This window comes from Thamnophis sirtalis, unplaced genomic scaffold, assembly GCF_051295495.1.
Source record: "Thamnophis sirtalis isolate CommonGarterSnake01/CBP01778 unplaced genomic scaffold, rThaSir2_p1.2 scaffold_4, whole genome shotgun sequence".
NCBI classification, from domain to species: Eukaryota; Metazoa; Chordata; class Lepidosauria; order Squamata; family Natricidae; genus Thamnophis; species Thamnophis sirtalis.
In genome coordinates, this window is record NW_028261384.1 from 25,070,169 (window position 1) to 25,087,989 (window position 17,821).

The following is a 17,821-nucleotide window of genomic DNA, read 5'->3' on the forward strand; positions in this document are numbered from 1 at the left end:
GCTAATTAACCTTAATAAATCATATGGCATCTATGTGGGAAATTTATTGATTGGTGAATCCAAATAAGATATTACCCAAGAACACAAGTTCAGTTGAATTTTGATTAATACCTTGAAATGCACAATTTAACTAAAAAGTACAGTATTCTAGTTGATGAGAAGAAATCCTTTATGCTACTTTTTTATTTGAAAGTGGTCTTTAATTAAATATCTAGAAAGAAGATATTGGCAGAATTATAGATTGCTATCTTCTCTGATTATAATGCAGCATGAAAATATCAACTGCAGGTTACTTATGCCAATTTTAAGGGACATTGTGCAGTAAAAGGAGTTAAGTAAAAGTACATAATTGCTTCTTTTCTCATGAACTTTTATACTAATTTTCTCATTCAGGCTGTGTTTAAAATGAATTTCAGTCAGCTAATAAGTTACTTAGTCTTCTCTATGCCCAGGGAAGCAGCCATTTTACACCTGATATGTGGATCTAATGGAAATTTTTAATGCCTAATTATAATTTTACAATAAAGAAAAATAGGTCACCAGCTATACCAAATTAAAGGTTAAACTATTTACACATTTGGTAATTTGGTAATAACTTTGGTAATTATTAAATGGTTGGTAGAATTGGATAATTGAATATGTCTTTTTCATACTTATTCCTTCACTATGGATCAGCTAGTTCAGCTATACTTTACCTAGTAGAGCAGCATTGTAAAAAAACATGTACTCCTACCCTGTGTGAGGTTTATGTTGTCTGATTAAAAATATAGGCCATTTGTTTCACTACTAATTTTTCATTTTCTCTTATAGCATTAAATGCAGGCTTTAAAATTAAAAAAGAGTTTTATTGCTTTTAACTATGATTTTTTTATGATGAAAAGCAACCAAGAAAAAACAACTGATGCATCAAGTTGACATTTCTATTTTTAAATAAATCACTATTTCTGAGAAACATGTTAGAATATTTGTCTGTGTAGGGAGGCCTATAAGTATATGCAAAGGAAAAGAAAGAGTAGCAATGCTTGGACTCGATCAATATGAAGCAAACAATTCTGATTAACAGAAAAAGTTACTTTTGGAAATACATGCTTTTTTTGTACAAAAGGGAGATTATAGGATTACCTTCATATAAATTGAATATAAAATGAATTTTATATCATTATAAGCCTTTTATAGATCAATTAAGTGGTTATATTTTTTTATTTAAAAAAGAATAATCTGTTTCACATGGTTTTATACGTTTATAAAATGTTTTATATTTTTATTTTAAATTTGTCTCCTTGGTGATAAAAAAAAGGTAGCCATGGGAAGGAAAATAAAATTTTATGACTGTTGGATCATTGCAATCTGAAATCACCTAACGGCAGTAGATGAAATTAAATCAATAAGAAATCTTGGTTCTTTTGTGCTTAGAAGCAGTTCTTTTTGCAGCAATAAAGACATCACATAGTAAAATATCTGTTTTGGGTCATATGGTTGGGAGGATGCAAAAAAAAAATCAGCAACTTTCCTACTGTTACCTGACTATGTAATTTTTTTTCTTGAATTTTTTTCTGTTCCACAATCTTTGTCCTGATTCGATTCATTTTCAAATTCAATCTTATTCTTGTTGTTATTGTCACTTATTCTCCACAGATACACAATTTATCTCATTCTGATCAAGCTATGGAGAATTATGTAATTGGAGTTGAGATCCTACCTATATGTGTGTTGACAGAAATATGGAGTGAACTGCAATTTTAATTACATATTTTCGTTCCAACCTTTCATTGGTTGCAAGGAAGAAAGCATTCTCAGTATAGTTTTTGGACATTCTTTTTTTTTCAATCCCCCTGAGGCCATTGAAGGCAAGGACCTACCCTACTTTCAAATTTGATCTTTTTTCTGTTGTTTTCTCCCAGTATACTAACTATGATCACTGTCAGTTCAGTGTTTATAAAGTTATTCTGCTGAAGGACAAATAGATATAATCCTGAACTCCTTTGCATAATTTATTTCCAAAGTTATGCTGCGATAGGAACAATAGAAATCTGTTATTAAACTTTCCCTCTTTTATAATAAAAATTGATACTATGATTTGGGAGCCTTGGTAATCTTAAAAAGTCATTTCACTTGAGGCTGAACTATTGAACTGATTATATGAATTGGTGTAAGTATAACAAGTTATGTAACAGCACTTGAACATACACAATAATCACCTCCTACAAACTGATTACACGGCTGGTTTGCCAGGATTGATGCAATAAAGCAAAATATTTGACATGGCTTTTTAGGTTTACCTGCTTATGTGCATGATCATAGGAATTGATGTGGTTGTCAAATTCATGGTGTTTATGGTACTGCTTGTCACATAATTCACAGTAAAAGTTAGCCTTCACATCTTCCAAAGCCCTTGCTGCTGCCTTCTCCTTTTCAGCAAAATCCTGCAAGGGCAAAAGCAGATGAGTATTACTTGATTAGTACCAAAAAAAATTGCTCACAATTTTCTATGTATGAAGGGACAGTGCTTTTGTTACAACACATAGGGAAAAGAATGGTACAAACAAGTTTCTTGTTAATTTTTATAGTTAATTTTGATCTAGGGAAGATAAACCTGTGGAATGTATGCTGTGTCACAATCATTTAATTATTTGGGCTCTATGCACCTTGTCTGAGAAAGAGGCAGTACCCCCTTTTCTGTGGGGACCAAAGGTCTCCGTCTACCTTTTATCAGCAATAAAAAGCATTTAAATTGTAAAGTGTGATGAAGAGCTCAAAATGAATGAGATTCATTATTTACCATTATGATATGGGAAATATGTTCCTTAGGTAATCTAAAGCAGTGCTTCTCAACCATATTTTCTGAGGAATATTATATGTTGAAGTCTGCACAAAAATTGTCCAGGCTGAAAAAAACTTATCTAATATGATATTTTACTAGAAATAAATCTATGCATGCATGTTAAAAAAATATTACCCTAGCTTAATTATTGCTCCAGCCATACTTAAATACTGCAGCTGACAGTGCAAAAGAACATAATAATAAGAACATAATAATTACTGTACAGGGATCATGGCCCCAACCCTGTTTGCAGTTTATACATTAAGGGCAGTAAAAGGACCAAGCACATATATGGACCAAGCTAATAATATTAGAAGTGTTGATAGCTACTGTATGTTAGGTTTTTCTAAGCATATAGCAATAGCAGTAGCAATAGCAGTAGACTTATATACCGCTTCATAGGCCTTTCAGGCCTCTCTAAGCGGTTTACAGAGAGTCAGCATATTGCCCCCAACAATCTGGGTCCTCATTTTACCCACCTCGGAAGGATGGAAGGCTGAGTCAACCCTGAGCCGGTGAGATTTGAACCGCTGACCTGCTGATCTAGCAGTAGCCTGCAGTGCTGCATTTAACCACTGCGCCACCTTGGCTCTTCGTGACTGTATCTCAAGTGATTGAATTTATATTTTAAATATAAAAGAATAATATAGAATTCCACAAGCAGAATGGTATACTGTAAGTTTAAATTTATGGCCATGCCATCCTCAAAATCAGTCATGACTAAAGCAGTAATCTTGTATACAGTAGTTTGAGTCAGGGATTCCTTTAAATAGCAATAACACTTAGACTTATATACCACTTCACTGTGCTTTACAGCCTTCTCTAAGTGTTTACAAAGTCAGCATATTCTCCTCAACAATCTGGGTCCTCGTTTTACCAATGTCTGAAGGATGGAAGGCTGACAGCTTTGAGCCTGGTGAGATTTGAACTGACAAATTGCAGGCAGCTGGCAGATAGGTTTCTGAATAACACATGATAGATACAAACTAAACAAATGGATTAAAACTGCTAGATTAATTACTGTTTTTTTCGTACTATAAGATGCACCTTTTTTCTTCAAAAAAGAGGCTGAAAATCTGGGTGCATCTTATACACTGAATGCCTCCCGAAACCCTACTCCCTTCACCAAAATGGCCATGCATATCCTTATGGAGGCTTTCAGAGAGCTCCTGGGGGCTGGGGAGGCCAGAAATGAGCAAAAAACAGCCCATTTTTGCCCCCCCAGCTCCCAGCAGCACTCTATAAGCCTCCATAAGGCTATGCATGCAACTCTTTGACAAAAATCAGGCCCATTTTCATGAAAAATGGGCTGTTTTTTGTCATTTTTGCCTTCCCACCCTCACAGGAGCAAGGCTATTCTTGCCCTTTTTTTTTTAAAGGCCCATTTTCATGAAAAACAGGCTTTTTAAGGACGTTTGCAGAGTGTAAAAACTTTTTTTTCCTTTTGGAAAGTTCTTTAACTGATTGATGAGAGATAGATTGATCAAGTGCTGTGCCAGCAGAAACAAAGTCTTAGGTGCTGCAGATTGTCAGTGATTTCCTTCTCCAGCACATGGATAACTACACCTGGAAACATCTACCTACCTACCTACCCCCTCTCTCTCCCTACCTACCTACGGTATTCCTCTCTCTCTCCCTTCTACCTACCTACCTATGTACCTACCTATTCTCTCTCTCCCCCCCCCCACCTACCTACTATATTTGCCTCTTCAAAACCTTGGTGCGTCTTATACTCTGGTGCTTATTATACTCTGAAAAATATGGTAACTCAAATTCAAATAGACTTTTTTTAAATTCCAAAACAGCTGGAATACTATTTGAATACCATCACATTGACAGTAGACAATTGCAAAAGGCAACTTTACTTGAAACAGTTTACACCCTACAATGATACCTTTAATACCATCAAACACTATCAAACACAACATTTGCCACTATCAAACATAACATTTGCCTATCTCAGCTCCTTGGGAAAGGCCTTGTAGGTGGACAAAATGCCAGTCTAATCATCTGGTTGACTTTGTGACCAACCATAAACATATCACCCATCTGTCCGCCATTAATGAGGGCAATTTTAAATAATGATAGTTATACAGATATATAGATATACAGCTGTGTGAAAAAGTCCTGCACACTTTCATATTTAAGCTGTATTTACCTGTTTAATCAACTTTTCACTCATAGAAACCACACAAAATTAGTATTTTGATGAAAATTTCTGTAGTCGGATTGAGGTGCATAATTTTTATTAATATTATCAAAGTCTTTTTTAGGTTTTGAGTGAGTTTATGTGCTAAAACAAACACAACTTGAATTTTCGAGAATATTAGGATTGAAAGTAGCCAATCAGCAGCGAGCTTTGGCTGACCAATCAAAATACACAGAGGCTAAATCTATGAGCCAATCAATGTTGTCATACTCGCTGACTATAAATAGGCATGAAAAGCATCAAGAAATTTAATTTAGCTCTAGCTGTGGGCAAGGATGAAGGCCTTTGCTTTCACCAGTACTGAGCAGCATCATCTCATCATTGTGCTTCATGAAGAGGGTTACTCCTGTACAAAAATAGCCAAGAGAGTGAAATTGCACCACAGTGAGCAGAGTAGTAGAAAAATACCAAATAACTGGTTCAGTTGATGATAAGCTGTGCTGTCATCAACTTCAGTGCAATAAGTATGTCAGAAGATTTCCAGCTGAAGAAATTAGGCTGTACTTCCTGAATCTATCTGTGAAGCATCCATTGCACGTGTTGATCTGGGGCTGTATCGCTGTTTCTTGTATTGGTTGGATACAAATAGTGCAGGGAATCATGAATTCCAAACAGTATGTTGAAGTCCTGGACCATGCTTCCTTCAGCTCAGCAACTTGTAGGGAAGGACTTTTACTTCATCAAGCCAAGTCTGTCCAGCAGTGGATGAAGAAGCATGGTGTTCAACTTCTGGATTGCCCAGCTCAGAGCCTGGATTTGAACCCAATTGAGAACTTGTGGGCCAAGATTGGTTACGAAATAAGCAAGAAGCATCCAAAGACCAAACAGGAGCTGGTTGAATCCATTATTACAGCCTGGTACCACATTGTCACCAAAGATCACGTGCAAAGGCTTATACAGTCCATGCCAAAGCAATGCCGATTGGTGATAAGCAATAAGGGCTGGCCAATTTCATATTAGTAACCATGTTTGATTACCTAAACGGTCCTTTTCAGGACCACAAACAATAAAAATGTTAACAAAACGCTAGAATCGGCCTTAGTATTGCAACACCTATGCCACTGGGTATGCATCAGTTAATCTGTTTTCATAGTCATTGTAAGCAGGCAAGAAAATTCACAATCGCCACCCCAGTTTTTTTCTTCACTTAAAAACTACCAGTATTTATTTAAATATAACAATATTTGCATAGCAGTTAGCATAAAATATCATAAAATCAATGGTCTATCCCAAAAATGTCATAAACCGTAAACCATAAAGCGTGCAGGACTTTTGCACACAGCTGTAGTGATTAAAGTCATGATACTAAAAACCAGAAGCTTGTAAGTTCTAATTATTTGTTCCATTGGGCACAAGGCAACCTGTGAGATTTTGGGTCAGTCACTCTTTCTCAACTTTAGGAAGCAATGGCAAAGCACTTCTGAAGTCTTGTCAAAAATATTATAGCATCACCACCCAAATTCAAAATATTTACAATAAGGTTAAAGAGCATGATAATTTAAGCAATAATCTTACTGCTACTTATTGCTTCTGTTTGAGCAATGTTTTTCCTTTACAACTACAATTATCAAAGTAATTATCCATGTTTTCAGTGGTTTTAAGCCTGTAATATGAATTCCAGGATGTAATGTCAGAGGGTAATTCCATTACTGCAGAATTTTTTTGATTAGTGAAACAATTTAGAAAGGTTAACAGGCTTACTTTAGGACACATTTTACATAAGCACTGTATTTCTAAAACCCCGTTTAGATGTAATACTAAACTTTTTATTTCATATCTTTTATTTCATTTATTTTTTTTCCCATTTCATTTTATTTGGTAGCCTGCCTTGAATACACACATACAATAAGTAAAATATGTTCCACTTAAAACAGTATTTTGTGGTTGTATTTCTTGGCATCAGTCTTTAATAAATCACTGTCCTTCCCTAAACCCGCCTCATTCCTGCCTCAAGAAGGTAGCTTGTTAAAGTAATATTAATGTGGCTGAGTGGGTTTGCCATTTGCCAGAGGTCAGTACCATTGTCCCCAAATTCTTGTCTGGTTGTTGGATGCATCTTGTGATGAAGGTATGGGCAATATAAGCATATCCTCATAAGGTCCCACGTAGAGCACAGTCTGCCATTTTGTACATTTTCACTGCTGAGGTAAATTGTAGAATAATTACATAGAATAGAGAATAAAGAATAGAATAAAGAATAACCTTAGTGTCTAAAACATAAAAAAATAAAGTGTCTAAAGCACTGAAAAATCAGTGAAGATATATCGTACTATAACTTATTCAATTATTATTAGTCTTGTGTGGAATAAAGACTTGTTCAATCCAGCCCTGACATTTGCATAAGGGAAGTCTGACTCTACATGGTTACTAGATTACCTAGATTACAGAATGAGACTACATCTGAATATGGGTGAGATTTAAGACTTTCCTGGCTAATAGGAAGCTATAGGAGAAGCACTAGAGAACCATCATCATCAGAGGTCCATCATTCTTCTCTGTCCTGATTTCAGGTTATAACAATATATGAATGATGCTGTAAAAATGGGTGCAAAGTGAAGCATCAATCTATGTATGAATTGGAGCAGCATAACAAGCATATCTATTTCTTAGAAACAATACAGTATATTCTTTGCTCCTAAGGATATGAGCTCAAAATCATAAAATTTCAGACATGAAAGAAACCTGGTAAATAAGTCAAATTAGTTCAGTATTTTTTCATATGACACTTTATCTGTTTAATATTTTGATAAAGTTTCGTGGAAAGGCTTTTAGAATTTTCTCCACATTCAGTATAAATTTACTGTTCCTCTTAATGATTTCTGATGGATTCATACACTCAATCTCACATATTTAGAAATTTGGAAGTATTATTCTATTTTATTTTTCTGCTACAGAATTCATTTCCCTTGAAAATTTTAAAGGAGGCTATTGAGTAAAATAAGTTCAGACTCTGATAACTTAAATAATTACTGAAGTGTCCTGTTTCAGAAGCAGAACTGATTGACTCTGCTGGAACAATCATTTTCTGCATCTATAAAATCTTCCTCCTCCTTCTTCCTTGTGATACATAATTTGGAAATCCCTGCAATACAGAAATAGCACATACGGTGTATACATAATATATTGATGGGCTCTTATTGAATCTAGCCTTCTCATGTATTTGCTGATGCTTTATTTAAACTAAATTTGTATGTCAATGATTGCATGACTTCTGTAGATGCCGTACAATAAAAATTCAGTTAAATTGATTCTGAATGTGAATGAGGTGCAACACAACCTGTTGAATGTTAGCATCAGGAGATACAAAGCCAAGAAAATACCGAGACTGATCAAACACAGGTACCACAACTGGAACAATCAGATGATGAGACCTCAACCCAGGTACCCAGCTAGCAGAACAAAGAGAAGAGTGGAGATATTCTATGAGGCTGCTTGCCAAGCAAAGGAGTAAATCCTTTGATTGAAGACAGCTGGCTGCAGTCTGATTTAAGAGACAGCTCTGAATTGTGTTCTTTGTTGAAATCATCAGAGCTCTGGCTCTTGTGTAATATTTGTTTGGTCTCTGTTTGTGGATTTCTGGCCTCTGTACTTACTGACAATTTTGACTTAGTTCTCAGGACTAATATTCTTCTGCATGCTCCTGTTAACCTTTTGGGCAGTCTCTTTTAAGGAATTCTTGTTTTGGCTTGTGTTCCTTGTCTGCTGCTATCAGTTGATCTTGAATGAACTGCTAATTATCATAGCAACTGTATGGGTGCATGTGCATATAAAACCAGAAGCACAAACCTTTTCCCTGCCATATTAATTCACTTTATAGAATTCTTTCATTTAATCTCTGATGCAATCTTCCTGTAACCCACCTTGGTATTTATTTTACAGACCAAAAAAGTGTCATTATGTACTGCTAATTGGGAAAGGAATAGGATCAGCTTTTTGAATTTTCATATAATTGTTCCCTCCAGTAGTTTACTTATTTATACCACTTTTATATGGCTTCCTATTATCCATTAAAAGAAATCTCAAAGCAATATCCCTTCTCTACTAATATATTTTACGATTTTGCTGAAGTCTCATTCTAGCCATGTAAAACTCCGGAGTTATATATCACATGTATTAGAGACAACGTTCCACAGAAACCAATTGACTTGATTTCTCAGTAAATGTCCATGAGACTCCCTAGAAAGCCATTTAATTTTGAGTATTTTGAGTTTTTAATATTCCATGTCAAAATGTAAATGATTACTATGCATTTGATTACTCATTGATGACTGTTAACCCTGTAATCCAAACCCCTATTCATGTAATGAAATGATTAATTTTGTTTTTGTTTTTAAGTTATCCTGATTTACATGGAAAAAAAACCCATGTTTGAACTTGCTGATTGCATTTTAAAAGCTTTCAGTTGATGTAATATTATTAGTGAAGTATTGACACATACTGCATTAGTGGTTCCTCATATGCCAGATCCATGGGAAAACGGGTCAAAAAGGGAAGTTTTATCATACTGTTAATTTTCCACATAAAATTGATATTTTCATCATTTTTTTAATGTTGATAAATGCTCAGTTAAGTGTTTACAGTTTATTGCATTCCATTGATGACAAAAATATAATTATATGAGGATAAACAATATATACTTTATAATGAACAAGTTAAACTGGAATATTTTGTTCAAAAGCACCTTATCCTTCCATAACTTATCTTTTTCTGAAATTAATGCACACCTTGCTTTCTATACAGATGGTTCAAAATATCAACCAATTAACTCCTATGTGCATTTAAAGATAATCAACAACCACCTCTATTACCTGATGGATTAATTATGCTTGTTTTGTTATGGGAGGGAAAAGCCATATTTTTAAGCTTATTTATTTATCTGACATGATCATTACATAATATAGAATACAGTTCCTAGAAGTCTGAAATGGTTTTCCATGCTGAGTTATTCAACAACAGCACTGTAAGCTCTCCACATTTCTAGCAGATTTAAATTCTAGGAATCTTAATATTTTGCAGTATATTGGAAATCACTAATATTCTGATGGCATGCTCAGGTTCTCTTAAATGATATGATTTGATTCTCGGTCCCATGACAATGAAGAATGCATAGTTCACACTTGCTTCAGCGTATCCAGCTATTTAAAAGAAATCTCAAAGCAATATCTTTTATCTCATAATACATATTAGTATTTTGCTGAGTAATCCTGGAATGTCTCCAGTGCTGTGATACAAGACCACAGAAAGACATTGTCAGCCTCTGCTTTGCTGCTGCTTCAGCTGCCATTGAAATGGGGAGGGTGGGCTAATTGTGCTGGAGGAAGCTTCTGGAGTTCTGCTGCCTGTCGGACTGCGCATGCGGAGGAGGTTCCCGCCAAGGCCAACGGCACCGACATTCCATCTTGGTGATGCCTTTCGAAGTTATCTCACACCTGACACTTGGGAGAATTATGATTGGATGCAACTGGGATGCCAAGGGGTGGGGAATGGGTTATTTTATATATCACTCGCTTTCGCGCCTAAATAATCAGTCTTCGCTTTGCTACGCTTCTGATAATTTATAATTAGTAAAAGTACACTTGATTTCTATCAATGGAGTCTCATAGTTTTCTTTCCTAATTACTCAATGAAGGAGTGCTGACAGTCATGATGTGAGAAATTTCAAATATATAAAAATTCCATGGGCACCACCTGTCTAAAATACAATCTATTTGATATTCTTTATGTGCTGTCCATTATAATGTATTTTACTCATTCCTGGCTATTTGGCCTACATATATTATTTCAGACAATTATAAGGTTTAATATAACTTCCTGTTAATGACATTTTTCATAAATTATAAAAAAGACAATTAAATTAACAGATATTATATTTAGCTTAAAGATACATGCCACTGCAGTAAAGATTGATGTATTGTCATAAGCAAATATATTCTTGCTTGAAAGAACACTTGCTTTCTATATCCATTCTTATTTTATGTCCTTATAGTGATAATATCACTAATGACTTCTGACATTGTATTATTTGATAAAAATATAATAAATGTAACATCTCAAATGTAGCTGCAATACATAATAAATCAGAAATCATGTATGGAGATTTGTTAGAGATTTTTAAGAAATTGCACAGCCATCAAAATATGCTGATTGAGACAAAAACAAAAGACATTTGATTCCATAAATTAAGAATTCCTGATCTGCTGAAGTGGGCAAAGAGGTCACTTGACCAAGAACTGGATGGATACAATCAAATAAATAGCCTAATGATTCCTCCCCCACTTTTTTTCTTCAAAATCTTATTTGTACTAAAAGTTTACTGTAAAAAGGTGAACATTTTTCATTTTCATAAGTTATTTTCAATAGCTGAAAGATGACTACCAGTCAGGTGGAGTTTGTTCAATTGTTTCCTAATGTAGAGAACTTCTTGTATTATCAAATGTAATTTTAAATTAGAAGCTTATTACAATTTACTGCCAGAAAATGGATCTAACCAATACAGGATCTCAGATTTGGCTTTCGTCCGGATTTGGTGATGATGGGAAAACTCTTGCATGCCAACCTAACCAAAATTGCACCAGATACACCCACATTGTGACTCAGAAGTCAGATTTCCAAGTTTTGACTCTTAGACTGGTGGATTGGATTTCCTAATTGCCTATATTTTCTATTCATATAAACATGCTGGTACATAAAAAGTGCCATGCTTTCTATAGATTTAGATATAGTGACTTTCCACTGAAGACATCCAATGTAAAGTCAAGTTTCTGATTAGTTTTCTTAAAGACACTATGAGCCTTGCAATCTGGAATATAATTTTGTAAACTGGGTTCATATTCAAAGAAGAAATAAATATAGACTTATATTTCATTCAGTAGTTTTCACTAAAGAAAAAAAAAACTACTAATAAATATACTTACAAATTTATTTTTTTATAGGAATGTATATTCCAGCAGTAAAATGAACTGGCAAAAGAAATGCACTGATTCAAATTGTAACATACTATATTTGATTACAAACCAAACTTTTAAGTTTAATATGAACATATAAATATTTATTTATCCTAAGTGGGATTATTTAGATTTTTGTCTTCATGCCTGACTAAATTAAAGCATAACTGATATAAACTCAGATTTATTCAGAGTGAGCCATATGCATTTTTAATTAAATAAATAAACAAGCTTAAATATCATCAGTAAAGGGAAGTAATAGTGTCCACTATGGAACTGTTTCTAATATTTAACTGTAATTTATCTAACTTAAATCAATTATATTGTGTTCTACTAAACAATAAATAACAGGCTTTAGCTTTTAAAGTGGTGATAGCCCTTGAAGAGAACTTTTTCATTATTCAATACAATTCTGTCTGGAGATTAAATGATTATGTAATCCACACTTAATTTAAGGCAGGAATATCTGCGGAAGTGCCAATTGCATGAAGATGGTCATATAATCAAAACCCCAATCTGTTCTACATAAATTATGATGCATATAAAACAGGACAAGGCTTCAACTGCTTGGTTGGCTGTTATCTTGACTTTTTGATTTCCTCTCTGTGGATACCTCTGACTCAAAGACAACTATGCGAAAGTTGGAATATTTTGGACAGGTGATGCAACATCCAGAAAAATATGGCATACTCCACTTAATTATCCAGGGAAAAATTGAAGGCAAATGAGGTCCAGGCAGAATAACATCATGGCTTCATAAGCTAAGGAACTGGTTTGGACAAAACTCAGTAGCACTTTTTCATGAGGCTGTTGACAAAAATAGGATTGCCAACATGATCGCCAATGTCTGATGACAGATATGGCAGAAGAAGAAGAAGAAGAAGAAGAAGAAGAAGAAGAAGAAGAAGAAGAAGAAGAAGAAGAAGAAGAAGAGGAGGAGGAGGAGGAGGAGGAGGAGGAGGAGGGGGAGGGGGAGGGGGAGGGGGATGGGGAGGGGGAGGAGGAGGGGAGGAGGAAAGAAGAAGAAAAAAAGAAGACAACTATCTTTTAAAAAACAGGTGAAAAACTACTACTTTTAGAAGGTACTACCCCAAAATTACCCCAGCTAGCATTTAGTGGTTTTTCAAAAGCTTCTGAAATTCTTTTATTCAACTTGGACCTATGTTTTAAAACCTGAAACTGTTGAGTAGCTGTATACTTATTATATTCTAAATGCTTAATTTGTAAGGTATCCTATGAAGAATATAGCTCTGAATGTCATGCAAATAATAACATAAATCAACAAGCAATTTATAAATGATTAAACATGCCATCAAGGATGACCACAGATGACAAGTGCAACTAATTCTAAAGATAAAGAACAGCCTAAACACATAGCAATCCAGAAGGGGATTCCTGATTTTGTAATAATGAATTAAGTACTGTCTCTTCCTGTCTCTTTTCTATCCATTTTAATTTCCTGGAGGGAGTTTTTGAGCTTGATTATAATAGAAGCTTTTAATTTATTGTCAGTTCCTTTAATTTGCATACTAGTTAATCTTATATCATTTAATTTAAAACATTACATCCTTTTCTTTCTTCTTCAATCAGTTTGCCTATTACAGATAGTCCATGACTGTAATATGATTGGGACAGCACTTCCCTAAGAAACTAACTGATCCCTGTGTAGTAGAAATGTATGACCAGTATAACTAAGTCAATTGGAATAACATTTTTAAGATCTTGCATTCAGAGAACAAATATAAAAAGAATGTGATAGCCCTATATTTATTGTATAGGGCTCCCTGCCTAAGCAGGAAGTTAGACTAGAAGACCTTCCAACTCTGTTTTTCTATTCTACTATATTTATTTCATTCATGACCCAACTTCTGCAGGTCAGATTTGTGGCCCTAGATTGGAGAGTGTTAATGGCTAATTATGGTAAGCCTGTTATGTGAACATAGCCAAAAGATATGGATTTAAATATAGTGAAATTCTGATTCAGTAATGTATAAAATAATTTTCTAAATAATGTCTATAGTACTAACTGCACAGAAATTAATTATTTATACATATCTTGAGTGTATAGCACTTATGCACAACTAAACAATAATATTTGATTGTGCTTATGATTATCTAAAGCTGACTTTCTCATAAAACATGAACACTTAAAACTATATTAACACAAATCATTAATTAGACTTTATAAATATAAGGAAATAGTTGCAAATCCAAGCATACTCACTTTTCTCAACTGATATTAATATTATAATTAATATGGTTAGATTACTTAAATGTCAAACCACTGGCACATCTATGCATGCAATATTGCACCTAATACTTAGAAGTCGCTAACCATAACAGCAGAAAGGTTTATGATTTGATGTTGTGCTATGTCATGATTAATAATTCCAATATCTTCTAATTTATTTTTCATGCTACCTTTATCAGTGAACCTTTGATTTAAAATGTTCTGTCATTTTCATTATTGTCAGTGACAATTTCCGAATATCAGTTTGCTTTGTATTAAGCTATTGTATTAGTTGAAATTGATTAGCAGTTTTTAAAAATACTAAAATTAAGACAGTTCATATTAAAAAAGACTAATAGAATTTAAAGATAAATAGCTAAGATCCCAAGTGAAAATTCATTGACATTGAATTTTTTATTGCTGAATTGATATATCCCTCCACTGTGGATTTCTTCATTTCACTGAACTAATTCATTTTGGACTAGATAGTTTTAATTCTTTAACATAATTGAAGTAATAACTCCTATTGGTCATTCCCTTGTCCAGAAATAACTTAACTATGCCTGTATTGTGAAAATACTTACAGCTCTAAATAACAACTCAACTTTATATTTTCAGCAAGATTTGGAAATACATTTACACACATTTTCTTATCCTAGACAGCCTTCGAGGAATCTTCAATACAATCTGAAATTACTGCAGAACATTTATGATCCTAAAGCTACTTGCCTATCTTTTAGTAGCATTTTTATAAATATAAGTCTTTATTAAATAAACATTGAAAACATTGGACTCACGTTCTTGATTTCTAAAAAAAACTTCACCTCTATGAATAACTTAGACCCCTTTTCCTTTTTAGATCGCTTAATGGCCAGGAAAACAAAGAAGTTCGGGAGAGAAGATACAGTAATGAAAAAATAGACAATGGGGGATTTCAGAAATAAAATAACAGAATAACAGAGTTGGAGGGGGCCTTGGAAGCTCAATCAGGAAATGGCTGTCCATTTTTTTTGTTAAAAACCTCCAGTGTTGGAACACCCAATAACTTCTGGATGTTTTGCAAGTTGTTCCACTGATTAATTGTTCTTATAATTAGGAAATTTCTCCTTAGTTCTAGATTGATTCTTCCCTTGATTGATTTCCATCCATTCCACCAGAGAACAATATGGGAGTGAGGGAGAACAATCCATAACTAAATCTACAGCAGTCCAACTAATTCCATGTGAAAACAGACCTAGCGGTTGTTAATGTCAGTTCTTCTTCTGTCCTTACTATTGAGGGACAGCTACAAAAATCTCACACTAACATATCTCTTACAGGAACTGAATTCTCAAGAGCATGGAAGACAGTGGAAGTGGAGATGAAGCCATATTTCCAATTGGATAGAAAGCCATATAATTTGAACAATCTCTTCCCTTTCTTGCAACTGTAAATTCTCAATACTTTCAATGACCTTGTAGATGAGGAAGAAATAAAACAACAGTACTGAAATCATGAGAATATGGAAGACTGGATCTGCTTTCAGTCTAGCATTAAATACTTATAGACTTGCCATTTATTAAATACTTATAGACTTGCCATTTATCTGACTGGCTTCAAACATCTTAGTAAATGCTGGAGAAATGCCCTGGTCAAACAAGGTTGAAAAAACTATCCTTCCTTCTTTTCTTCCTTCATTCCTTAACCAGACATGCAATACAGTGGCCTGATTAAGGGCAAAGTCCCTGCAGAGTTTGTCCAAGGTTTTCAGCACTCGAATTCTCAAAGTTGTGATACAGCATCAATAATGGAGTATGAATATAGCATAGTTATGATATTCAAATATTCTGTTTGGCTCCCCCCCCCCAATTGTTGGCTGCAATTATGTTTATATCATTCATCCCTCACAACTTTGCTGTATCTAATGTACTGCTTGAGTCTGGATCTCAGGGAATAATTCAGTCCATAGATGCCTCATCCAAATAAAGGGGCATGGAAGCAGTTTTAAAGTATAGCAAATGTATTTCCTTGTGAATGAATTAGGATAACACAAGGTCCTAGTGAGGGTTAATATATGAGTTCTCTATAAGGACTCATTATTACACAAAGTGTCTTTTCAGTGAGCAATTACTTTCCAAATAGGGAATAACATGAACTTTTAAATAAATTGCAATACGTTTTTCAAATCATTTGGTCTTGGTTACCAGTGATTCACTGCCTCCACTGCTATAGAAGAAACATAGGACAAAGATTAGCTTATGTCCTCCCATATTGGACAGAGGGTAATAGGAGCAAGCTCAAGAAATGTAAGTAAACTTTTGTTAGTATGGTACACTTTAGCTAATTAATTAAACTATTCCAAGATTTTTCATGCTCTAGAATCATTATCAGGAAAATTATTTGCTAAGCACTACTGAGTAAGAAAATATGTGATACACTTGTTTCAGTTTCTATCAAAACAGGATGGGTTGTTTAAATATAAGATCATTTTAAACAGTTTTAGGTTTGGATAATCATATGAAATATGTTTCTTTTTTTAAAAATTTTTGATTTATTTAGATTTAAAGCAACATAATCATTTGATTGATAAATAGAAAAAGCACAACTACACATAGAATGATTTGATATTATGTAATTCTCATTAAAACAATATTTTGAAAAACTTGTTAATATTTAGGTAAACTATTGTACTATTAGGTATAACACCACCTTAGTTTCAAATCAACTATATATATTTTTAAAGATAACATAAAGGTCTTTGTTTATCAGATAATGAAGACAAAAAGAAAGAAGAAAATGATTGTGGTGTATCAGATGTCTGTCTGTCTGTCTGTCTGTCTGTCTGTCTGTCTGTCTGTCTGTCTGTCTGTCTGTCTGTCTGTCTGTCTGTCTATCTATCTATCTATCTATCTATCTATCTATCTATCTATCTATCTATCTATCTATCTATCTATCTAAAGGCATAAACTGTTCATGCTGTGATCATAAAATCTCCAGAACTGTAAAACCTACAAACTTGAAATATGGTGCGTATGTCCCTCTTAGCTTCTATAATATATAGAAATATATCCGGTGGTTCCTCTTAACCACCAGATATATTTCTGATATTAAATATTTTATATTATTATTAATATGCTCTGATGCTAAGGAGTTCTACTCCCATCTCCTCACCTGAAAAGATCTCTGTTCCAATTGCCCCTTAGGTGTGACCAGCATGTGACTTATCTGGCCTGTGGGCTGAGAGTTTGGAGAGGATCAATGGGGTCACCCTGAGAAGGGGGTAAGATAGGGGAGGATTCTGGGTATCAAGCCTGAAGAAGAGAAAGAAATAGGATAGGGGAAGATTCGATGGGGCAAGGCTGAGGGAGAGAAGGATAAGGGAGGATTCTGTGGGGCAAGGCTGAGGGGGAAACAAGGGATAAGATAGAGGAGGCTTCTGTGGGGCAAGTCTGAGGGAGAGAAGGGGAAAGGAGAAGCTGATCGTAACTACTCATTAATTTTCAATTTGTAAATGTCGATTTATCAAGCTTGATCACCTAGTTTTGTAGCGGAGCACAGGTATTCAGCTAGTATATTAATATCATTGTGACACATTTTTAAAAAAAATTAATTCTACTAAATTACTTTTTTATTTTGGA

General features: G+C 34.2%; 1 protein-coding gene across 1 annotated transcript in view; it reads right to left on the reverse strand.

Annotated features, from left to right (window-relative positions):
• Positions 1–17,821, reverse strand: part of ZNF804B (zinc finger protein 804B) — a 213,152-nt gene that overhangs the window by 38,066 nt on the left and 157,265 nt on the right. Inside the window, exon 2 of the mRNA XM_014065358.2 lies at positions 2,280–2,423. Coding sequence (XP_013920833.2) covers positions 2,280–2,423 — 144 coding nt within the window. The remainder of the gene's footprint in view (positions 1–2,279; positions 2,424–17,821) is intronic.